Genomic DNA, 25,458 nt, shown 5'->3' with positions numbered 1-25,458 from the left:
AAGCTCTCAACCCCAATCACCTTAGAGATCAACCAATGCAAGCTGCTAACATTCATTGATCAGAATAGGAGTAAGTTAGCTTGTCGGATTCCACCTAAGATTAGAGGTATACGAATCTTCGATCAACTGAATCTAGTGAGGAATATGAAAAATCATTTTGTAGGGAGCATTCCTATGTTTATTTTTGCAGTGGCGACACTAGATGGAGGGTTGGGTTGCCGATTGCAAGGAAGAGAGAGAGTTCCGACGGCGCACCAGTAACGGTGGACGCTGGACGGTGATAAGTTGTGAGAGCCTGAGAGGAGAGAGAAGGTAGGGAGAGAGCGAAGGAAAGTGAGGGGAAAAGGACTTTCGAGTCCAGACAAGAAAAGGGATTGGGATTTGGGCGGATTTTACCAACGTCCGTTAAACCTGGACTCCGTTACTCTTGAAACTTATAAGTGACGTGGTGCTTTCTCATTCGTGGATGTAGAAAATTTCCGAATCTCGGATGCAGACGATGTGAACTCAAAATTACCCTACTCATTTTCATAATCTTATGGTTTGTGGAGAGTGGATACGTCATATAAACCACCAGTTCTCTCCATTTCAATCACCATCTATTTTCAACACGATGGCACCATCACCACCACTCAAACCCATGTCATCGTTGTATCATGATCATCAATTGCACCATAAATTAGAATTGGTGCTTGGCACAGTTTTCAGATTTTCTCTTCTTCACTCCTCTTATCGTTGCCTTCTTCAATCACATAAACGCGTGATTGAGAGCGGGAATGCGACCACTGCTGCAACTCTTGGGTGAGTGACTCTGTGGGCTCCAGCTCCTTCTGTTACGCTTTGTTTATTGCTTTATCTTCTTCTTCTTCTTCTTCTTCTTCTTCATATACCCTTTTGCTTATTCCCCTTCTTGTTGGGATTTTGGGTGGTCATCCATTGCCCTTTTTCCTTCATATGCTCTTGAAAGACTTTCTTGTTTTACTTTAGTTAGAGATTTTACGCTAATGGGCGCTTGATTGGTTATCACTTAAGTCTCATACTGGAGAGTTGTGCTTCGTTTCATGCATTTGGAGCCAGGGTGAGATTGCTTGGGGTTTATTGTTGGACTTCACCATGAATATGGTGTGGTTTCTACTCCATCTAGTCTGTTATTTCGTGGCACTCTCCTATGGGGTCTATACGAATGCTTCTTCAAGACCAGCCTATGTGAACATTGGAGCTATTTTGAGTTTCAACTCTACCATCGGTAAGGTAGCGAAAATTGCAATAGAGGCCGCAGTCGAAGATGTCAATTCCAATTCCGCTGTTCTTGGCGGAACCAAACTGGTCCTTACCATGCAGGATACCCGCTATAGTGGATTTCTTGGTATTCTTGAGGGTAATGATTTCTTCTTTTCCTATTCATGTCTTGTTGGTTCTTATGCTAGTTGCCCCTTTCTATATCTCATTTCTGATACTCAACTGAATTAATCTATTAATCTCACTTGGATAATGATCCGTGTATTTCAAACTTGTCTGGTTACAGCTCTAAAATTCATGGAGACTGATACTGTGGCCATAGTTGGTCCCCAATCTTCTGTTATAACTCATATGATCTCACATGTTGCAAATGAACTCCAAGTCCCCCTTGTATCATTTGCAGCAACAGACCCCACCCTGTCTTCACTTCAATACCCCTTCTTTGTCAGGGCTGTACCGAATGATCTGTTCCAGATGGTTGCAGTCGCAGAGGTAGTTGACTATTACGGTTGGAAAGAGGTAACTGCAGTCTTCGTTGATGACGACCATGGGAGAAATGGGGTAGCTGCATTAGGGGATAAACTTGCTGAGAGGCGTTGTAAGATATCGTATAAAGCTGCTTTGAACCCGCAAGTGAGCTGGAATGATATAACAGATGTACTGCTTAAGGTGACATTAATGGAACCGCGCGTCATTATTCTGCATGCTTATGCTGATTGGGGTCTTCAGGTATTCGACGTGGCCCACCAGCTTGGAATGATGGGCTCAGGATATGTTTGGATAGCTACAAACTGGTTATCTACTGTCTTAGATACGTACTTACCCCTGCCTTCCGTCTCCTTGAACTTGGTCCAAGGAGTTCTTGCACTGCGTATGCATATACCAGATTCTGGACCAAAAAGAAACTTTGTCTCTAGGTGGAACAACCTTTCTAGCGAAAAGAGGCTAGGTGGGCATCTTGGATTGAATACTTGTGGCCTCTATGCTTATGATACTGTATGGCTACTTGCTCATGCAATTAATGCATTGTTAGATCAGGGGGGAAGTATTTCATTTTCTAAGGATTCAAGGTTAAATGATACCAAAGGAGGGAGAATGCATCTTAACGCAATGAGGATCTTTAATGAAGGGAATTTGTTGCTGAAAAAAATCTTGCAGAGCAACCTAACAGGTCTAACTGGTCCAATCCAGTTTGATTCAGATAGATCGCTTATTCATCCTGCATTTGATGTCATTAACGTTATAGGCACAGGGGTCCAGAGGATTGGTTACTGGTCTAACTATTCTGGCTTATCAGTTGTGCCTCCGGAAATTCTTTACACAAAGCCAGCTAATCGATTGACTTCAAATCAGCATCTTTATGATGTCACCTGGCCTGGAGGAACAAAGACAAAACCTCGTGGATGGGTTTTCCCAAACAATGGAAGGCAATTAAGAATTGGAGTTCCTAACCGAGCCAGCTACCCTGAATTTGTGTCACAAGTAAGAGGCTCGGATAAGATGATTGGGTATTGCATCGATGTCTTTAATGCTGCTCTAAACTTGTTACCGTATGCCGTTCCATATAAATTAATCCCTTATGGAGATGGTCAGAAGAACCCCAACTACAATGAGCTTGTGAATTTGATCACAACTGGTGTGAGTATGCAATGCATTATATTTTATGTAGACTAGTGTTTTTAATGCTATTATTTTTGCTGGTTTTCTGACTTGCTCTTTATAGTTTTTTGATGCTGCCATAGGTGACATTGCAATCGTCACAAACCGGACAAGGGTTGTAGATTTCACACAGCCGTATATTGAGTCTGGGCTAGTGGTTGTGGTCCCTGCCAAGAAACTAAGCTCAAGTGTTTGGGCATTTCTGCGGCCATTTACTCCAATGATGTGGTGCATCATAGGTATTCTTTTCCTTCTTGTGGGAGTAGTTGTGTGGATTTTGGAGCATAGGATCAATGATGACTTCAGGGGCCCTCCTAAGAAACAAGTTGCCACCATTTTATGGTAAGCACCCAAGAATCTTTACAAACTTCATTTTCAAGCGTGGAAACTTAAAAATAAGCTATAACGATCATGCAATTTTCTCTCTTTTTTCTCCCATATCAAATTACATTCATGCATTTTTTCTTCCTCATTCACAACATTTCTTATGTAAGTAAACATCTAAAGGTTAATCATTAAAAATGGGTTTTGTTCAACATTTTGTACTTTGAAGGAACTTGTCAGTTTATTTGAATTTGCAAGGGTACATGATTCTGGAGATGAGAAACTGAGTAGCTTGCATTGGGATATGATATCTAATTATATGATAACATCAACTTATGTTGGACCAGTTGGTAATTTCTCTCGTAGGTTGTAGTAGAGACTTGGGATCAAATCCCGTTGTCACCAGGTTTGGGGTTATTGGTATGGCAGATGGGCTACTCTTGTTGTATGGCCCCATGAAGGGAAGAAAACCTTATATGACAACAAGTTAAGACTCCTTTTAGTAGAGAAGTTTCTTCAAGAAAAATAAAAGAAATGTTGGATACTAGTCCAATTGCCAATGCCTGATGTAGGAATTTCATCTTTGAAGGATCCCTGTTGGGGAGATCAAGAGGTGGATGATTCAGATATTGCTTGGTGTTGATTCCTGTCACAAGAATTTGATCATTCATCGAGATCTCAAGCCCGCAAATTTGTTGATTTCTATTGATGGCGTTTTCAAATTGGCAGACTTTGGACAAAATATATCAAGGTGGAGTCAAAGGAACTATTGATGGAAGAGGTTTTCCATAAAAAAATAGATCAAAGTGAAGATCAAGGAAGGTGGAAAAGGAAGAATTTACCTTGTAGGGTCAGCGATTTCCTAGCTTCAATGCTTTCTCGATGAAGCAACGAATGTAAGTTGGTTAGTAGAGTGGAGAGACACCTTGAGACTATCAAGTAAAACCTACATAGCCAATAGGAAAAGAAACTCAAAAGGATGGTTCGTAACATTGGAAGAAAGATTTGAAAAGGAAAGAGAGCAAATGGTCATCATACTGGAAGGTAAAAACCTAGCATGGTGGACTGGGATACCTAATGAAATGTATCAAATGGTAACCAAGATATGGATGATAAAGAAGTAGAAAGCAGGAGAAACAGAAACACTCGGAGGAAAGGAAGAAGGAAGATAGGGTGGTTTCGAATGAGGAAATGAAGGAGAGAAGGAAGAGACTAGAAAAGTTGGGATTAGATGAAGGGCTAGATGAAGCTGAGATTGTTTTGGTTGCTATCTCAACTACGGTACCCAAGATACTGTTAGAAGGGGGAAGCGAAGATTGGGGGAAAAAGTAGTGCTCAATGCGAAGTGCAGGGTAAAGGATTGGAAATTAGTACTGGAAGAAGTCTCAAACAAACTGGGGCTGAAGTAGAAGACTATTCTCATGCCGTTTGAGGAGAACAAGGCCGTCTTGGATGTGGGCTTTGAGGAGGTAGGTTTCACCACCATCGAAACTCAAAAAGGGCACCATATTGGTTGAAAATTCATGTTGTTTCTGTAACTCGAAGAGCTTTAATGATGGAAGTTTCTGTCTCAAACTGATAGGGTTACCTTTTATCTTATGGCGCAAACCTCTGTTGGAGAAGATCGTAGTAGCCTTTGGTGGTGCTCTCATCTCTTACAAAAAGATGAATCTGAAGGCGGTTGAATTGAGAATCGTAGGGACCAAGCTTGAAGCCATCTCTCGATCCTTTGACTTGCTGGTTGAAGGTACGTGGAGAAGGATTTGGGTTGCATTGGAACTGGAAGCAACATTGTGGAGGGGAAGCTCAAAGGTTGAAGACGAAGATGATGTGGCTAGATGGGTGACATGTGGAGGAGAAAGAAAGGAGGTAGATGTCCATGCAAGCAGACAACTTGAGAGGAGTGTTGTGGTGGAAGACAATGTGTTAGGCTCCTGGGTGGATCGGTGTCTAGAAAAAGAAATTCACTCAAATTGTGGGGCAAATGAAGTGGGGTTTGACTATATTAAGGGAAGACAAGCCTTTTTGAAATTACTTGACCCATTGGAGCGAACCGAAAGAAGAACTGACCAGGTGGCTAGTTGGGAGGAGGGTGGACCAACACATGCTAACTTTAGTAAGCATGTGAGCCTGTCAACTGAAGAGACAATAGACAAAAGAATTGGTCTATAATCGTCTCCAGTCCGTTCAAGCACTTCCATAGAGCAGATCAACCTGATTTGGAGGGTGCAACAGAGGCGAGAGGATGAACGTCCAAATTCGAGATTCTCCAGAAATCGCTAGGAGCATCTCGACGAAAGTGATTATGATGAAAGTAATTCAGATTTCAGAAGAGGAGTTTAAGTCTACTAGCTCGTAAGGAAACTTCTATGGTGAAAGTGAACAAGAACAAGGGGGAACCATCGAATAGATTTTTGAGGATCTTAATCTAGAAGCCTTCTTCAACCTCTGACTAGACCTTACTCCTTAGGCCCAGTCGAACTCCAAACCTTCTTTGTTTCAAGTTCACTTAGATAAAGTTGATGATCCGCATCCAAGGGAGAGGAACTTAGACTAGACTTAGTTACAAGCATAGAGGAATATTGAAATAGTGAAAGGTTTGAACCAGGAGACAAATACAAAAACACCAAGCAAGAGTAAAGATCCCACACTAGGTCAATCCCATGTGATTTGGCCAGAATACTCCCTAATAAAAGCACTTGCTGAGTCGAGTATTAGGACTTTAGTTAGAGATCCCCACCTCGAGTCCTTCCTCCTCCACCCCAGGGGTACAAGGTATTTCAAGTAACTCTGTGAATTTGCTTATGGTTACTAATGGTGATGGCTTTGTCTCTACAGATCCTACATATGCAAACCATGGCTTTAGAGAGCCCTAGTATATTGAATGTGCCAAGGGTGGAGAAATAGGGAATGGAGACCTAAGTGGGAGAGGAGAGGAAGGTGTACTAAAGGAAAATGTAGAGAAGTTAGCCTTGTGTAGATAAGGAAGTGAAGGTGGAGGGGAGGAAACAGAGGTGAAAAGCCTAGGAGAAGGTCAATCAGACGAGGAAATCCCATTAATGAAATGGGCAGAGAGGATGGGATTGAAAATCTCTAAGATGCTTTTGGCCAAAACCCAAATGAAGATGAAGGCCAACTAGGGTAAAATAGGAAAGAGAAAATCTAGGGAAGTGGAAAAACTAAGAAGCTATTGGGGTAAGAGGGTTAAGGAATGTGAGAGTAGTGGGAGGAGAAAAGGACGATGAAGAGACTGGGAAGGGTAAAGGGGAGTTGACACCAAGGTAAAATGAAGATAGTGAGTTGGAACGTCAGAGGGTTGGTGAGAGCAACAAAAAGAAGGCTTGTAAAGGAAGTATTGAGGAGAGAGAAGCCAGACATTGTAATGATACAAGAGTCAAAGGCTCAGGATATTGATAGAAGGTGGGTAAGAAATTTTTGGGGAGGCAATAGGATAGGTTGGGCTATGGCTCATTGGCTCCTTGCGGTGCTTCAGGAGGGATAGTCACCATGTGGAATGAAGAGACAATGGAGTGTGTGGAGGATTTAATAGGAAGATTCTTAGTGTCCGTAAAATTAAGGAAGGTAGATGACAGTTGCACTTGGGTGCTCACAAATGTTTATGGACCTAATTCGTACAGGGAAAGAAATGAATTGTGGGAAGAACTAGTAGACATGAGAGGACTATGGCAGGGCCCGTGGTGCTTGGGGGGTGATTTTAATGTGATAATATATCCTAATGAATCAAACAAGCTGAGACAAAGAGTATCCACCAGCATGAGGAGGTTCAATAATTTTATTGAAACCTTTGAGCTTAAGGAGATCGAAAGTGGTCAACTAAGATTCACATGGACTAATTGTCAAGAAAATCCTTTATGCTCAAAATTGGACAGATTCCTCTTATCTTTGGATCGGGAGGAACATTGGAATAATGTGGTAAGCAGAATGTTACCCAGAATCACCTCGGATCATTGGTCGATTTGCATCCAACAAGGAGTAAGGGGAGAGGGGCTGAAACCATTTAGATGCGAAAATATGTGGCTCACAGTCCCGGAGTTTGTACAAAAGGTCAAGAAGTGGTGGAAGGAAGATAACCCACAAGATGAATGGGAAGGCAATGCTGATAAGTAGAATTGGGGAGATCAATAGAAAGGAGGTAAGGGCTCTAGAGTCAAGAGAGAAGGAGGAGAGACTAAAGTTGAAAGGAGAATTGGAAACTACACTTTTGAGAGAAGAAATAACCTGGAAGTAGAAATTAAGAGTGCGTTGGATTAAAGAAGGGGATGGGAACACTGAATTTTTCCACATGGTTGCAAATGGGAGAAGAAGAAAAAATCAGATTTCTCAGTTAGAACTGAAAAGTGGAACCAAGGTTCAAAGTATTGATACGTATCAGCCCGTATTGGTCGATACATATCGTGCCGGGAGCTTCCCGATACGCCCTACAGGGGTTGTATCAGGTCAGAGGGTAGCATAGACTTAAACCGACCCCTCTGAATCGGTTTTAAAAAAAAAATTAAACATAGAATAAAACACCGGTACAGGCCCACTTTAACTAATCAAGATGTGATTGCTAAGGCTTTGGTGGATCACTTTAAATCAATTCTTAAAAGGCCTACTTTAGAAAGATGGAAGTTGGAAGGTTTAGAGTGGCCAGTTCTAGAAGAGCTGGTGAGCAGAAATTTGGAGAGAATGTTTGAGGAAAATGAAGTTGTAGAGAACACTGATGTGGGCCCCACAGCTACGGTCCCATTGTGTTTGTAGGGTAGAAGGTGTTCTAGTCTTCCTAGGGTTAGCTGTTGGTCATTTAGTTGTTTCAGTTGTTATTTATTTTAGTCTTATTTTGCTCTATTTGTTATGTAAAGACTAAGGGCAGATCTGTCATTTCCATTTAATGAGCATAACCTATAAGTATTAATTAAAGTGGCAGCAGCAGAACATGAAGCTTCTGCTCCTCCTTTCAACTCTTGTGTTCTACTGCTTCTCCTCCCTCTTCCTCCTTTCTTCTCTTTACCTTTCTTCTTATTTTCGAACCTGAAATCCATTAGGGTTCAAGACTGATAACAGTCCTGAACTTCTACTGAAGTGGAAGAAGCAATGTTCTCAATGATTGAGCTAAGGCACTTGGGCCCAATGGATTCACGATGGCTTTCTATCAAGACTGTTGGGATTGGATTTACGAGCTAAGGCATTATGTGGAAGTGCATAGGAGCAGCTTTGTTGTGGACAATTTGGGAAGAAAGGAACACTAGAATCTTTTGTGAAAAAGAATGGAGCTTCTCAGAAGTTAAAGAATGTATTTTGACAAAGGCAATTCAGTGGCTGAAAACTCTAAAGCTTTTTGATGCATACTCTTTTGATGACCTATGGAGAAGCTGGTTAGCAGTGGCTAATACTTTTACCAGGAAGGACAAACATGGGGTTCAATGGATGCCACCAGGGGAGGAGTTTATCAAGCTGAACTTTGATGGAAGTAGCCGAGGAAATCCAAGACCTTTAGGCATAGGAGGAGTGCTGAGAAACAAAGATAGTGGCATTATATCTTTGTATTTATGTCCTACGGGTGTGGGAGACTCTTTAAGGGCCGAATTACTTGCTGCTGTACAAGGAATTCGGCTTGCAAACCAGCTAGGCATGGAGCATCTGATTATTGAACGGGATTCCCAGGTGATAGTGGGTTGGCTGAAGGATCCAGACATTGTGATTTGGGGTTTTAGAGATCTTCTCAAAAAGGTTAAATGGTTAACAAGGAATATGACAATCAGAATTCAGTGGGTAGGCAGATCAACAAACTCAATGGCTGATTCACTTGCAAAACAAGGGGTTCTCCAGGATACTTTATTTTGGGCTTCTGTGTAATTTCTTTTGTACTTACAATTCTGTAACTAGCTTTAAAGGAAAGGTTGCATCTCGTGCCTTTCCATGGGTTGCATGCAACTCTTATTTGCTGGTTTAATAAAATCTTACTCATTTATAAAAAAAAAAAGAAAGTTCTTGAGGATTTTTATCATAGAGGAATTGTCTGTAGAGGTGTTATTGCTACCTTCATTGCACTGATTCTAAAGAAACTTGGAGCCTGCCATCCCAAGGATTTCAGGCCATCAGCTTGATAACAATCCAATATAAAATTCTAGCCAAGGTCCTCTCCCTGAGACTAAAAAAGGTCCTGCCTACAATTATTAAGGGGCTTTCATCCAAGAAAGGCAAATCTTGGACCAAATACTAACAACAAATCTGGAAAGAAAGGAATTGTGTGGGATTTAGACTTAGAGAAAGAATATGATTTTGTGGATTGGGAGTTTTTGTTGGAGGCACTGAGGAAGTGTGGATTTGGAGCAAGGTGGTGCAGGTTGATCAAAGGATGTCTACAGTCTTGCCATTTCTCAGTATTGGTCAACGAAGTTAAGGGACTTCTTTGATGCTAGAAGCATAGTTTTCAAGGCATCTTGGCAATTCTGGGTGACACTGGGGCGCCTAGTCACCTAGGCGGGTGCCTAGGCGATAAAAAAATTATAATATAAAAAACTAACTTTTGGCTAGTTTCCTAGTTTTATATACCATTCAGCATGTATGTTAATTGAAAAAATAGCAATTCTCTTTATTAAGAACATTAAATTTCCTCTAAAAATGTGGCAAATCATCACACCTAAAAGATAAAGATTTTTTACATATATTAATTTCATTATTTTCAAAAATAATACTACTATAATAAGTATTTAATAGAGCAAATTCATATTAATTAGCAGCTAAAGAAGGTTATTAACTTTATATGATAAATATTCAAGATGGAAAGTAAAATAGAAAAAAAACAAGGATGGAGTTTCTGTTTTATTTAATTAAAGAGAGAGAATAGAAAAAAGAACTTTATTATTCTATTCTTTCTTTCCTCTTTCTTTTTTCTTTCTTTCTTTCTTTTTCTCTTCTCAAAACCCTTAGATCTTTTAAATTTCAATAGTAAAACATTAAAACAAAGTCTAATTGATATATATATATATATATATATATAGCATATAATGAAATGTATGAACACATACATTAATAAGATACAACAATATAAATGATATTATAAAAGGTGCCTACCTTGTCATTTTTGGCGCCTAGGCGGGCACCTAGTTGCTAAAAGCCAAGGTGTTTGGGCGAGGCGCCCAGCCAAGGGCGCCTAGTCGCCTAGGTGAGACGCCTTGACAACTATGGCTAGAATAGGAGTGAGACAAGGTTCCCCCTTTCTCTTCACTACCTTAGCAGAGGTGCTTAGTAGGCTGATCTCAAAGGCGGATGAGATGGGTATTCTGAAGGGATGAAGAGTAGGAGGGGAGAGTGTGGTGGTAACTCATCTCGAATTTGCGGATGACATCATTTTTTGTGAAACTGGAAATGAGTTGGGTGCAAGGAACCTAAGGATGTAGGTTAGCTTGTTCAAAAAGGTGACGAACACTATGGCTGATGGTCTTGCAAAGCAAGGGGTAACCAGGGAAAGCTTATATTGGGCTCAATTGTAGATTGAATCTGTTTCCTGTTTTCTGTTTTCTGTTTTCTGTTTTCTGTTATCTGTTTTCTTTTTGTCTTTCTTCCTGCTGTTAGGAGAGGACGCAGCTCATGCCTCTCCATGGGAAGCTTGTAATTGCATTAATTCTCTATTAATGAAATTTATCTTATTACTTATCAAAAATAAAAAAAAGGTGACAAATCTGAAGGTGAATCTCAACAAGAGTGTGGTAGTTGGGATCAATTTAACCCAAGAAGAAGTCAATTTGTGGGCAGGGGAATTAGGCTGCATGCAGAGTGAGTGGCCATTAAAATATCTAGGACCCCCCTAGGTGCAAATCCAAAAAACTTAGGATTTTGGGAGCCGATGGTGGAGAGATTTGAGAAGATGATAGCTGCTTGGAAGAGAAATTATGTTTCTTCGGGGGGCAGGATCACTCTTATTAGGGCTACCTTAGCAAATCTTCCAGTTTATTACCTCTCGATGTTTAGCATGCCTCAAACTATTGGGAAGAAATTAGAGAAGATAATGAGGGATTTTTTGTGGGAACCGGATGAGAGGAAGAGAGATCATCTAGTTAGATGGGAAGTAGTGACTAGAAGGAAGGAATTGGGAAGTTCGGGACTAGGAAGATTGAAGGAAAGGAATGAGGCTTTGTTGGGCAAGTGGTTGTGGAGATTCCCATGCGAGATAGACAGGCTTTGTCACAAAGTTGTAACCAATATACATGGGCTCTCTGAGAATAGTTGGGATGCTAGAGTATCTAATAGGGCCTCAGCTATTCACCTTGGAAGGCAATTCACAAACTCATCCCTTTGTTCCTCAATCATATCAGGTTTGACCTCAATTTAGATAACAAAATCAAATTCTGGGAAGATTTATGGGTGGGTGACTCTTCTTTAAAAACCTCGTTCCCTTCAATCTTTGCTCTCTCTTCCCTCAAAGGCAGGTCGGTTGCTGATTTCCTTGTCCCTTTCCCATCCTTGTCTGGTCTAGCCTGGAACCTGGGACTTAGCAGAAATGTTAGGGAGTCAGAGTTGGCTTCTTTGTCTTCTCTACTCCAGCTGCTCAATGGGGTGTCTCTAGACACTTCTAAACAAGATACAAGGATTTGGGCTCCTCAACCTTCCGGAGCTTTCAGCTGTGCCTCCTTTCTCAAGTCCTTGTCTTCTCCTGCCCAACGTGGTGTACCGTTCCCTATACAAGAAGTTTGGTGTCGACCTATTCCCCACAAAGTGGGTGCTTTTTGTTGGGAGGTCTATCATTGTGCAATTAATACCTGTGATCTGATGCAGAGGAAGAAACCTGGGTGGTGCCTTTCACCAAATTGGTGCTGTTTGTGTGAGTCCAATGGTGAGAATGCCTTTCACATTCTTGTTTCCTGTTCTCTTGCTAGCAGTATTTGGGGTTGGTTCTTCTGTCTATTTGGATGCAGGTGGGACACCCCGGTGAGCTTGGAAAGGCTGTTTGAGCCATCCACTTTCAGATGGCCAAAGTGAAGAGAGAGAACACTATGGAGGTGCACAAGGGCAGCAGTTCTATAGGTGCTGTGGGAGGAAAGAAATCTGAGAATATTTGAAGAAAAGAAAAGAAGCAAGGAAGAACTGTTAGAAAGTATCGTAATGAAGGTGACTTCTTGGGTGAAAACTCTGAATTTTTTTTTTTCAGATTCTATGGTGGACGATATAACAGGAATTGGAGGACAGTTGCTTCCTCTTCATCAGCAAAAAAGAAGATTTTGTAGGAGTGGGAACCCCCGGAACCAGGTTTTCTCAAATTAAACTTTGATGGCAGTAGTTTTGGTAACCCAGGAAGAGCTGTAATTGGAGGGGTGATGCGAAATGACAGAGTTGTGATTGGATTGTTTTCAGGCCCCATCAGAATGGAAAGTCCACTACAGTTGAACTGAAAGCAGTGGTTTATGGGATACAAAAAGCTAAGGAGATGGGGGTGAGAAAGCTGGTTGGTGATTATCAGTTGGCTAAAGCAAAATGAAAGAATACCCTGGCTATTCAGAAATGACATAAGAAAGATTAAAAGCCAATCCAAGAACATGCAATTATCAATTCAGTGGATTCCAAGAGCAGCAAATGGATTTGCAGACCAGCTAGGTAAACAAGGGGTAAATAGGATCAATGTTTTTGGGCTCAGTTGTAAGAATGATGTTAATTATAATGGGGTAGCTGAGGCTACTTTTAATTGGTAATTTCTGTAATTCTGTTTATATTAATGGAATTTCCTTTCACTGAGCAAAAATAAAAAAAAAATCATCTTTGAAGTCTCAAGATCTCAGTGTTTAATTTATCATTCTGCTCTCACCATGCAGGTTTAGCCTCTCGACTTTGTTCTCATCACATAGTAAGTCCGATGATGATGTTTTGTTAACCATGTTTTCTTCACTATTCTCAATACCCCTGTACTAAATTCATGTTTTCTGCAGGAGAGAATACCGTCAGTGCCCTTGGACGTTTTGTGCTACTCATTTGGTTATTTGTGGTTCTGATTATCAATTCAAGCTATAAAGCGTATCTGACATCAATTCTCACAGTGCAACAACTATCATCACCTATAAAAGGAATTGAAAGCTTGATAGCAACCAACCAACCCATTGGAGTCCAACAGGGTGCTTATACTGGGAACTATCTGAATGAGGAGCTTAGCATCCCTAAGTCTCGACTTGTTCCTCTTGATTCACCAGAAGAATATGCTAGAGCACTCCAAGCAGGTCCCAAGAATGGGGGTGTTGCTGCTGTGGTTGATGAGCGTGCATATGTTGAACTCTTCCTTTCTAGCCGATGCAAGTTCACTATTGTAGGCCAAGAGTTTACCAGAAATGGTTGGGGATTTGTAAGTAATTCTTTAATAAACATCATTGCATCAGACCCCTATATATGCTTTCAGAACAATGTTATGATTTATCTTCTTACATACATACGTACACACACAAACATAATATATATAGTAGACAGGATAATTTAATGATAAAAAGTTAAAAAGATGAAATTGATATAAAATCCATAAAATTTTGAAGATTAAATGCATGTAATGGCTATGCCAAAATATAAATATGTTAATATCCTTAATGATCCTATTATTCCATGTATGTTAGTGAAATTTAGGCTCAGTTTGGAAGGAGTACAAATGCAAATATGTATGGTACAAATACATGCAAAATACAAGGTTTTGCACTCTACAAATTTGTATTTGTATTCCTTCCAAACTGAGCTTTAAAGTTTGAAAAGGGCAAAAAATCAAGGGGTAAGTCAGGGCCACAGGGTTCCTAAAAGTTAAAAACTCTCGTCTAATGTCCTATATTTATCTCCAATGTCAGCTCAAACTTTTAAATAAGCAAAATTGCTTTGTATGCATAAATGATAAATCATGGTGGTATACTATGCTTTCCCTATTAGTTCTTCTGTCTTAAAGCTTTGTTATTCTTCATTCCATACTAGGCTTTCCGAAGGGACTCCCCCTTAGCCGTTGACATGTCAACTGCCATTCTGTCACTGTCAGAGAATGGCGAACTTCAAAGGATCCATGAAAAGTGGTTGAGGAGAAGCGCTTGCAATTCACAAGGAGCTGACATTGGATCAGACCAACTTCAACTCGAGAGCTTCCAGGGCCTCTTTCTCATATGCGGACTAGCTTGCATTATTTCCCTCCTTGTATATTTTATATCGGCTGTACGCCTGTTCCGCCAACATTCCTCTGAAGAGCCTGAGGGTTCTTCTAGAGGAGGTGGATCGCGATATGGACGCATCCAATCGTTTCTGTCATTTATTGATGAAAAAGAAGAGGAAATAAAGAGGAGGTCCAAGAGAAGGCAATCGATAAGGTCCATAAATTGTAGTGAAAGCAATGATGGATCAACAAATGCGTCCCGGAAAAGACACCTTGAAATGACTTCGGACAACAGTATTTGAGTTGGGAATTAGCTTAGTCTGTTTGTTTTACCAGGTCTCCCAGTGTATATTACTTCAGACATTGCAGCTGATTTAGCACAATTTTGCAGCTGATAATTACTCGGGTCTGTACTAGTTTTGGTTGTTTTTGAAACCTATTTTTCTGATGATATAATTGTAATGTTATTTAATCGGGTCTTATCAGGTGGACCCAATAATATCAATTAATGATTGGGTTGATTTTGGATGTGGCTGTCTGGCTTGGAACTGGTTTTGGGATCGGGTCTACTCTAATTCAGACTGAACCCCACCAATTGACGCCATTACTAATGATCAAGGTTTGATTCCCTTAGCGGTGTTTTTCAACGCCAGTCGGTCCATTGAACTGTTGGCCCATTGATCAGATGGTTGAACCACTGACCTGTTGACCCAAAGAGGAAAAACAATTGAACATCCGGACCAAGTTTTAAACACTGTTATCAATCACAGTTTGGAGAAGAAATCGACTAGCCAATCCGAGTCCCAGATAGGGGTGCAAGTGAGGCCAGGTTAGGTTAGGTTGAGGTCTTGAGCCCCCCTATCCATAACCCAATTCAATCAAACCCAAAGTTGACTTAGGGTTGAGTTGGGCTGCGGTAAGGCCCAACCTGATGACCTTTCTCCTATCCTTTTAAAGTCTCATAAGTTGTCTCAAATTCTCTTGATCTTTATTAAGAGACTTAAAGAGAGCTCCCTTTGGCAGATTTGTGCTCATCATATGGCTTTTTGTGGCTCTGATCATCAACTCAAGCTATACTGCAAGTCTGACCTCGATACTCACAGCACAAAAACTATCTTCACCCATAAAAGGAATTGAGAGCTTGAGAACAACTGATGACCCTATTGGATTTCAAGTTGGATCCTTTGATGAACAACTGATGCCATCTTTCCATGTAAAATCATAGTAATGATTATTTGATCTTGTGGGTTGTTGAAGATGAGGGACATGTTAGTTTTTTCTACTTTGGTATCTTTTTATTTATATTTTACTTTTAAATCTATTTCTTACCAGGCCATTCCCACGGAACTCTCCTATAGCAGTTGATATGTCAACTGCAGTTCTGGCACTATCAGAAAACGGAGATCTTCAAAGGATCCATGACAAGTGGCTGAAGAGAAGTGCTTGCAGTTTGGATGATAACGAACTTGAATCCAACCAACTTCACCTCAAGAGCTTCTGGGGACTTTTCCTGATATGTGGCCTTGCATTTTTTGTTGCTCTCTTTATATACTTATTCTTGATGATAAGGAAGTTTACTCGTTACTTTCCCGGAGCTAGGCACATCAAGACATTCTTATCCTTTGCTGATGAGAAGGAAGAACATTCAAAGACCAGGTCTGAGAGAAGACAATCAGATGCGACTTCAAATGGCAGTGACAAGGAAGATGCACTGGAGAGAGAGCCCAAGAGAAGAGAAAGAGAAATTTTGCAGAATGACAGTACCAACATTGGCAGTTAATTTGATTGTCTATACGGTTGTATTTTCACCTGTGAGTTGGTCAGTCCCTACTCTGAGTATAGTTGGAAGTCTTATAAATGTATTTCTCAAGCAGGACATTCCTTCTCACACAAAAATGTTTCTATATATCCGTTGTCTATCTTCTGATTCTGAGTCACCCACCAAAATTCCTGGGTAAGCGATGTTCTGCTCAGCTCAGAAACAGTAAAGTAATCTGATGGCTTGTTAGTTGTTATAATTCAAGATAAGATCCATTAAAGAAAGAAGTTCTGGTACGAATGAGTTGGGGAAATTGACTAGTTGACAAACGAGTGGTTCACCCTGTTAAGAGTCGAACTTGGTATGCAATTAAAGGACGCCTTTCTTTTGTATCTGTTCTCTTCTTAACTGCTTTTGAGGAGAGCTGGGAGCATTATATGTTGGGCTCGCAGACCACCACCCACAGAAAATAAGACTCAAACCCAACATTATAATCCATTCAATGGTCTCTCTATCTCATGGCTGTGTAGAGAAAACATCTCTACATGTTGGGAAATAGAGGAGGAAAAGAATAGAAAAGAAAAAGGAGATATTGGCCGACAAAGTTGGATGCTGTATATAAATGGGACGAGATGGGGGCCACTGGGGTTCTTTTCAATACCCACCACCCCCCACCCATGCGTTGGTCTCTCTAACCCGTTTTGCTTTTGCATATATTGGATGCCAGTCATTATGAGGATCCAAATCCATTGGCTGAGTCCTTGGGAAATGGCTTTCTTGCTAAAACTCTTTAACCTAAAGATTCTCAAGCAGGACATTCCTTCTCACACAAAACTATATACCCATTGTCTATCTTCAGAGTCACCCACCAAAATTCCTTCTCACACAAAACTATATACCCATTGTCTATCTTCAGAGTCACCCACCAAAATTCCTGGGTAAGCAATGTTCTACTTGTTGAAAGAAGTGGGGTCACTGTAATTTTGGAGGAGAAGCTCTGAGGTGCGTATAGTTTATGAAGATGTATGAAGAAAAGATAGGTGCTGGTTTAGAGAAGGCACATTGAACAGTCACAATTTCAAACACTGTGACTGTTTAAAAAGTAATTAACAATTAATGACTATTAACTTTGAATTGTGCCTCTTGATCACACCCAATCGAATCGTGACTGTTGATCTCATCAACGGTGATCAACGGTCAGCATTGCTCCAAAACCAAAGTCGCCTCTAAAGCGCCTCATTGCGCCGCACACACGCATGCATAGGCGTGCATGCGCGTTGCGCGGTATCAAACCCCCATACTCCCCTCTACTATCTCTAAGGAGTGTAAATCAGCTCCTATTAAAATACTGAAAACAAAGCTTATAATTTTCCAATGTGGGACAAGTTCAAAATTGAGTTTTGTAAGAAAAAAGCTAATTTTTCAATCAAGTGTGTATGTGCAATTTCTCATGTAATTGACCAATCAAACCCATTGGATTTAACCTCTTATGAGATTAAAATCCCACACTGCTCAACTCAGAAACATTAATCTGATGGTTTGTTAGTTGTTATAATTCAAGATAAGATCCATTAAAGAAAGAAGTTCTAGTACGAATGAATTGGGGAAATTGACTAATTTACAAACGAGTGGTTCACCCTGTCAAGAGTCGAATTTGGTATGTAATTAAGCATCTATTTGGCATCGATGTCGTTGCTCCAGAAAACGGTGGCACATTAGTGTCACGTCGGAAAAACGATGTTCCAGGAAATGCCTATTTATTTGGAATCATTTTCCATAAAAAACAGTGCTGCAAGCCATGCCTTGGTAATCGAGAAGGCATGGCTTGGAGCAACGTCAAATTTGACGTTTCCTAGAGCTGCAGTTTGTTGCTGCCAATAGGGACGTGATGTGACACTGGATAATAGGTATCAGTGCTTCCAACCCGCACATCAACAGCACTGTTTTCTCATCTACAACATCAATGCCAAACATATACTAAAAGAGTGCCTTTATTTTGTATATGTTCTCTTTTGAACTGCTTATTATGAGGAGAGCATTATATGCTGGGCTCGCAGACAACCACCCACAGCAAACAAGACTCAAACCCAACATTAGAATCCATTCAATGATCTCTCTATCTCATGGCTCAAGGCCATTTGGAGCCAACATGTTGGGCAATAGAGGAGGGAAAGAAAAGAAAAGGAGATATTGGCCAACAAAGTTGGATGCAGTATATAAATGGCACTTGAGATTGGGGCCGCTGGGGTTCTTTTCAATACCCATTACCCACTACCCCCACCCATGGGTTGGTCTCCCTAACCCGCTTTGCTTTTGAATATATCTAGATGTCGGTCATTATGAGGATTCAAATCGAATGACTGAGTACTTGGGAAATGGCTTTCTTGCTCAAAATCTTCATATTTCTTAGACTCAAGATTATAGTATATTAAGCTTAGTTGTGGATTTGAGCTGAGCCAAGTCGAATATTTGACTATTTGAGCTCAGCTTGTAAGAATAGTATTAGGTTTGAGCTCGAGCTCGAACTCGATTCGGTTCATAGCTCGCAAGTTCGAGCTCGGCTCGGCTCGAGTTCGATTATAAGCCAAGTTTAAAAAAAAAAAAAGAATTATTTATTTTATATATTTATATGTATGTATGTATGCATGTATGTATATAATAATAATAATAATAATAATAATAATAATAATAATAATAATAATAATAATAATAATAATAATAATTATTATTATTATTATTATTATTATTATTATTATTTATTTAATATTAGGCTCGCAAGTTTCACGAGCCGAGTTTTATTGGGCTTGAGCTCAACTCGATTAGCAAATGAGCCTATATATTGGGCTTAAATTCGGCTTGAAGCTTGGTTTAAATTGAGTATTTATAAATATATTTACTTATAAAAAGACATGTATATACTAATATATATGTAGAAGATAATTGAAAAATACTTATATTTTTTATTTTTTTTTATATAAAGTTTATTTTTTTAATAATTTATTAAAATTTTTAGAATTTGAATCGAATTGAAGCATATTCAGATTTGAATCGCCATTTATAAGATTCGACCGAATATATCTATGATTTAAATCCAATCTGATTCATTTGCATCGAACCCCGTGGCATTGAGTGTAGACAGAGATACATTTAGAGAGAGGGATGAGCGATGGATCTGAAATGTAAGCCAACCGAAGCCTAAACAAGGAAATTAAATGATAGGAACGGGATTCACTGCAAATCAAACCTCTGCACACTCTTAAAAGCATAGATACTCAAATTTATCATACATGTATAAGAGATATTCCTTATGAATTTTTATCCCAATTTTTGGTGGATGGGCGGGGCTGAGAAGAGGGGATTGCAATTTGTAAACAAACTAGTGTTGTCTTAAACCAGTTTTTGAGAGCACAGCATCCCGTCACATATAGGGGAAATCCGCATGTTATTGTTCTCATTTGTTGTTATTTTTTTATTTAGTTTTTTATAAGTAAATAAACTATATTATTACAGAAAACAAAATGTTTAACTATTTCTGAAAGGGACGCGTGTGAGTGTGACTGTAACTCTTTTTTTGACATTTTACTGAGACATGCACTCCATGGTCCACCATGAGGAGAAGACTCAGCAATGCAACAAAACGAAAATGGACCTCCATGAAATCTTCCTTCCCAGGTTTTTTTTTCTAGGCATTCTAGCAGCGAATCGTTTAATCGTTTTCCAGGCAAAAAGAACAAGGGAGAAATCCAAATAACAATCATTTTCATGCTTTTATCAGTTTATCGTTTGTGGATAGTGGATGTGTCATATCAACCACCAATACGTCATTTTTTTCTCGCAATTTCAATCACCATCTTCTTCCACGTTTTTCTCTTATGGGTTTCTATGGACTCAAGATTCAAGAACACGATGGCACCATCACCACCACTCAAACCCATGTCATCGTTGTATCATGATCATCAATTGCACCGTAAATTAGAATTGGTGCTTGGCACAGTTTTCAGATTTTCTCTTCTTCAATCCTCCTCTCGTTGCCTTCTTCAATCACATAAACGCGTGATTGAGATGACGTCTTCGCTGTTTCCACTAGGGTTGTGGAGACCAGCTGATCAACTCCACCTATTTCCTCCTCCATGATACTGGAGTGGTGATTCCGGTCCTCTTTCAAATGGAGAGCGGGAATGCGACCACTGCTGCAACTCTTGGGTGAGTGACTCTGTGGGCTCCAGCTCCTCCTGTTACGCTTTGTTTATTGCTTTATCTTCTTCTTCTTCTTCTTCTTCATATACCCTTTTGCTTATTCCCCTTCTTGTTGGGATTTTGGGTGGTCATCCATTGCCCTTTTTCCTTCATATGCTCTTGAAAGACTTTCTTGTTTTACTTTAGTTGGAGATTTTATGCTAATGGGCGCTTGATTGGTTATCACTAAAGTCTCATACTGGAGAGTTGTGCTTCGTTTCATGCATTTGGAGCCAGGGTGAGATAGCTTGGGGTTTATTGTTGGACTTCACCATGAATATGGTGTGGTTTCTATTCCATCTAGTCTGTTATTTTGTGGCACTCTCCTATGGGGTCAATACCAATGCTTCTTCAAGACCAGCCTATGTGAACATTGGAGCTATTTTGAGTTTCAACTCTACCATCGGTAAGGTAGCGAAAATTGCAATAGAAGCCGCAGTCGAAGATGTCAATTCCAATTCCGCTGTTCTTGGTGGAACCAAGCTGGTCCTTACCATGCAGGATACCCGCTATAGTGGATTTCTTGACATTCTTGAGGGTAATGAATTCTTCTTTTCCTATTCATGTCTTGTTGGTTCTTATGCTAGTTGCCCCTTTCTATATCTCATTTCTGATTTCTGATACTCAACTGAATTAATCTATTAATCTCACTTGGATAATGATCCGTGTGTTTCAAATTTGTCTGGTTACAGCTCTAAAATTCATGGAGACTGATACTGTGGCCATAGTTGGTCCCCAATCTTCTGTTATAACTCATATAATCTCACATGTTGCAAATAAACTCCAAGTCCCCCTTGTATCATTTGCAGCAACAGACCCCACCCTGTCTTCACTTCAATACCCCTTCTTTGTCAGGGCTGTACAGAATGATCTGTTCCAGATGGCTGCAGTCGCAGAGATAGTTGACTATTACGGTTGGAAAGAGGTAACTGCAGTCTTCGTTGATGACGACCATGGGAGAAATGGGGTAGCTGCATTAGGGGATAAACTTGCTGAGAGGCGTTGTAAGATATCGTATAAAGCTGCTTTGAACCCGCAAGTGAGCCGGAATGATGTAACAGATGTACTGCTTGAGGTGATATTAGTGGAACCGCGCGTCATTATTCTGCATGCTTATGCTGATTGGGGTCTTCAGGTATTCGACGTGGCCCACCAGCTTGGAATGATGGGCTCAGGATATGTTTGGATAGCTACAAACTGGTTATCTACTGTCTTAGATACGTACTTACCCCTGCCTTCCGTCTCCTTGAACTTGGTCCAAGGAGTTATTGCACTGCGTATGCATATACCAGAATCTGGACCAAAAAGAAACTTTGTCTCTAGGTGGAACAACCATTCTGGCAAAAAGAGGCTAGGTGGGCATCTTGGATTGAATACTTATGGCCTCTAAGCTTATGATACTGTATGGCTACTTGCTCATGCAATTAATGCATTGTTAGATCAGGGGGGAAGTATTTCATTTTCTAAGGATTCAAGGTTAAATGATACCAAAGGAGGGAGAATGCATCTTAACGCAATGGGGATCTTTAATGAAGGGAATTTGTTGCTGAAAAAAATTTTGCAGAGCAACCTAACAGGTCTAACTGGTCCAATCCAGTTTGATTCAGATAGATCGCTTATTCATCCTGCATTTTGATGTCATTAACGTTATAGGCACAGGCGTCCAGAGGATTGGTTACTGGTCTAACTATTCTGGCTTATCAGTTGTGCCTCCTGAAATTCTTTACACAAAGCCAGCTAATCGATCGACTTCAAATCAGCATCTTTATGATGTTACCTGGCCTGGACGAACAAAGACAATACCTCGTGGATGGGTTTTCCCAAACAATGGAAGGCAATTAAGAATTGGAGTTCCTAACCGAGCCAGCTACCCTGAATTTGTGTCACAAGTAAGAGGCTCGGATAAGATGATTGGATATTGCATCGACGTATTTAATGCTGCTCTAAACTTGTTACCGTATGCCGTTCCATATAAATTAATCCCTTATGGAGATGGTCAGAAGAACCCCAACTACAATGAGCTTGTGAATTTGATCACAACTGGTGTGAGTATGCAATGCATTATATTTTATGTAGACTAATGTTTTTATTGCTATTATTTTTGCTGGTTTTCTGACTTGCTCTTTATAGTTTTTTGATGCTGCCATAGGTGACATTGCAATCGTCACAAACCGGACAAGGGTTGTAGATTTCACACAGCCATATGTTGAGTCTGGGCTAGTGGTTGTGGCCCCTGCCAAGAAACTAAGCTCAAGTGCTTGGGCATTTCTGCGGCCATTTACTCCAATGATGTGGTGCACCACAGGTATTCTTTTCCTTCTTGTGGGAGCAGTTGTGTGGATTTTGGAGCATAGGATCAATGATGACTTCCGGGGCCCTCCTAAGAAACAAGTTGCCACCATTTTATGGTAAGCACCCAAGAATCTTTACAAACTTCATCTTCAAGCGTGGAAACTTAAAAATAAGCTATAAGGATCATGCAATTTTCTCTCTTGTTTTCCCATATCAAATTACACCCATGTACTTTTTCATCCTCTATCACAGCATTTCTTATGTAAGTAACATCTAAAGGTTAATCATTAAAATGGGTTTTGTTCAACATTTTGTACTTTGAAGGAACTTGTTAGCTTATCTGAATTTGCAAGGGTAGAAAATTCCGGAGATGAGGAACTGAGAAGCTTCCATTGGTATATGATATCTACTTATATGACAACATCGCCTTATGTTGGATCAGTTGGTAATTTCTCTGGCGGGCTGTAGCAGAGGCTTGGGATCAAATCCCATTGTCACCAGGGTTGGGGGTTATGGGTATGACGGATGGGCTACTCTTGTTGTATTGCCCCATGAAGGGGAAAAATGCCTTATATGGCAACAAGTTAAGCCTCCTTTTAGTAGAGAAGTTTTCTTTAAGAAAAATAAGAGATGCTGGATACTAGTCCAATTTCCAATGCCTAATGTAGGAATTTCGTCTTTGAAGTCTCAAGATCTCAGTGTTTAATTTATCTGTCTACTCTCACCATGCAGGTTTAGTTTCTCAACTTTGTTCTTCTCACATAGTAAGTCCGACGATGATGTTTTGTTAACCTTGTTTTCTGCACTATCCTCAATACTCCAGTACCTGATTCATGTTTTCTGCAGGAGAGAATACCGTCAGTGCCCTTGGACGTTTTGTGCTACTCATTTGGTTATTTGTTGTTCTGATTATCAATTCAAGCTACACTGCCAATCTGACATCTATTCTCACTGTGCAACAACTATCATCACCTATAAAAGGAATTGAAAGTTTGATAGAAACCAACCAACCCATTGGAGTCCAACAGGGTGCTTATACTGGCAACTATCTGAACGAGGAGCTTAACGTCCCCAAATCTCGACTTGTTCCTCTTGATTCACCAGAAGAATATGCTAGAGCACTCCAAGCAGGTCCCAAGAATGGGGGTGTTGCTGCTGTGGTTGATGAGCGTGCATATGTTGAACTCTTTCTTTCTAGCCGATGCAAATTCACTATTGTAGGCCAAGAGTTTACCAGAAATGGTTGGGGATTTGTAAGTAATTCTTTAGCAATCATCATTGCATCAGACCCCTATATATGCTTTCAGGACAATGTTATGATTTATCTTCTTAAAGGCAGGCAGGCATACATATATAAGTTAGAACAATATGAGGGAGTTAAGAGTTAATTAACAATAGTACAAAATTGAGGAGTGAGATGGATTTTGAATAAAAAGTAGTCAGCTCAAGGGGTAAGTCCAGGGCCACAGAGGTCTTAAATGTTAAAAACTCTGTTGTCTAATGCCCTATTTTTATCTCCAATGTCAGCTCAAACTTTTAAATAAGCAAAATAGATTTGTTTGCATAAATGATAAATGAATGGTGGTATACTAGGCTTCCCTATTAGTTCTTCTGTCTTAAAGCTCTGTTATTCTTCTTCCATAATAGGCTTTCCAAAGGGACTCCCCCTTAGCCGTTGACATGTCAACTGCCATTCTGGCACTGTCAGAGAATGGCGAACTCCGAAGGATCCATGAAAAGTGGTTGAGGAGAAGCGCTTGCAATTCACAAGGAGATGACATTGGATCAGACCAACTTCAGCTCGAGAGCTTCCGGGGCCTCTTTCTCATATGCGGACTAGCTTGCATTGTTTTACCTCCTTGTATATTTTATATCGACGGTACGCCAGTTCAGCCAATATTCCTCTGAAGAGCCTGAGTGTTCTTCCAGAGGAGCTAGCTCGCGGTCCAAGAGAAGGCAATCGATAAGGTCCTTAAGTTGTAGTGAAAACAATGATGGATCAACAAATGCGTCCAGGAAAAGACACCTTGAGATGACTTCGGACGACAATATCTGAGTTGGGGATTCGCTTAGTCTGTTAGCTTTACCAGCCTCCCTCCCGGTCCCGGTGTATATTACTTCAGACATATTGCAGCTGATTTAGCACTATTTTGCAGCTGATAATTGCTCGAGTCTGTATTAGTTTTGGTTGTTTTTGAAACCTATTTTTCACATGATATAATTATAATGTTGTCATGCTGTAATTATATTCAGGGTTTATCCGGTCGACCCAATATTATCAAATAATAATTGGGTTGATTTTGGACGTGTCTGTTTGGTTTGGAACTGGATCTACTCTCTAATTCAGACTAAACCTCCCCAATTGACGCCATTACTAATGGTCAAGATTGGATTCGCTTAGCAGTGTTTTTCAACGCCAGTCGGACCATTGAACTGTTGACCCATTGACCAGATGGTTAAACCACTGACCTGTTGACCCAGATAGGAAAAACGATTCAACATCCGGACCAAATTTTAAACACTTTGTTATCAACCACAGTTTTCAGAAGAAATCGACTAGCCAATCCGAGTCCCAGATAGGGTTGCAAGTTGGGCCAGGTTAGTTTAGGTTGAGGTCAACCCTAGCTTGATTCCCCCCGAGCCCTAACCCAACTCAATTCAACCCAAAGTTGAGTTGGGCTGGGGTAAGGCCCAACCTGACCTTTCTCCTATCCTCTTAAAGAAGCATAAATTCTCTCAAATTCTCTTGATCTTTATCAAGAGAACTAAAGTGATTATTTATGACTATATCCTGACCTTTTTTTTTTATTATTTATATTTGCATCTTTAATAATTTTATTGGTTT

General features: G+C 40.2%; 1 protein-coding gene and 1 pseudogene across 4 annotated transcripts; both read left to right on the top strand.

Moving 5' to 3' along the window:
• Window positions 1-560: 560 nt before the first annotated feature.
• Window positions 561-16,178, top strand: LOC148849734 (glutamate receptor 3.6-like). Of its 3 annotated transcripts, XM_088946422.1 has the most exons (7): window positions 662-801; window positions 1,078-1,378; window positions 1,526-2,877; window positions 2,963-3,240; window positions 13,032-13,063; window positions 13,146-13,552; window positions 14,158-14,854. In XM_088946422.1, the coding sequence occupies exons 2-7, from the start codon at window positions 1,114-1,116 to the stop codon at window positions 14,626-14,628; spliced, it is 2,805 nt and encodes a 934-aa protein (XP_088802548.1). In that variant the 5' UTR covers window positions 662-801; window positions 1,078-1,113; the 3' UTR covers window positions 14,629-14,854. The 3 variants fall into 3 exon arrangements, with proteins under 3 accessions (XP_088802549.1, XP_088802550.1, XP_088802548.1); XM_088946423.1 differs by having other exon boundaries at window positions 561-1,378; XM_088946424.1 differs by lacking the exon at window positions 14,158-14,854 and adding an exon at window positions 15,661-16,178 and having other exon boundaries at window positions 601-1,378; window positions 13,146-13,553.
• Window positions 16,179-20,233: 4,055 nt separating this feature from the next.
• Window positions 20,234-24,865, top strand: LOC148849733 (glutamate receptor 3.6-like; annotated as a pseudogene). Its single transcript, XR_016099971.1, has 6 exons — window positions 20,234-20,859; window positions 21,014-22,366; window positions 22,452-22,729; window positions 23,346-23,377; window positions 23,460-23,866; window positions 24,261-24,865. The product of XR_016099971.1 is annotated as a glutamate receptor 3.6-like (transcript).
• Window positions 24,866-25,458: the final 593 nt, after the last annotated feature.

Source organism: Nelumbo lutea, chromosome 5 (genome assembly GCF_056320005.1).
Source record: "Nelumbo lutea isolate HS-2025 chromosome 5, American lotus-T2T, whole genome shotgun sequence".
In the NCBI taxonomy this organism is placed as follows: Eukaryota; Viridiplantae; Streptophyta; class Magnoliopsida; order Proteales; family Nelumbonaceae; genus Nelumbo; species Nelumbo lutea.
Note: the sequence above shows the minus strand (reverse complement) of the source record. Positions and strands in the feature narration are given on the sequence as shown.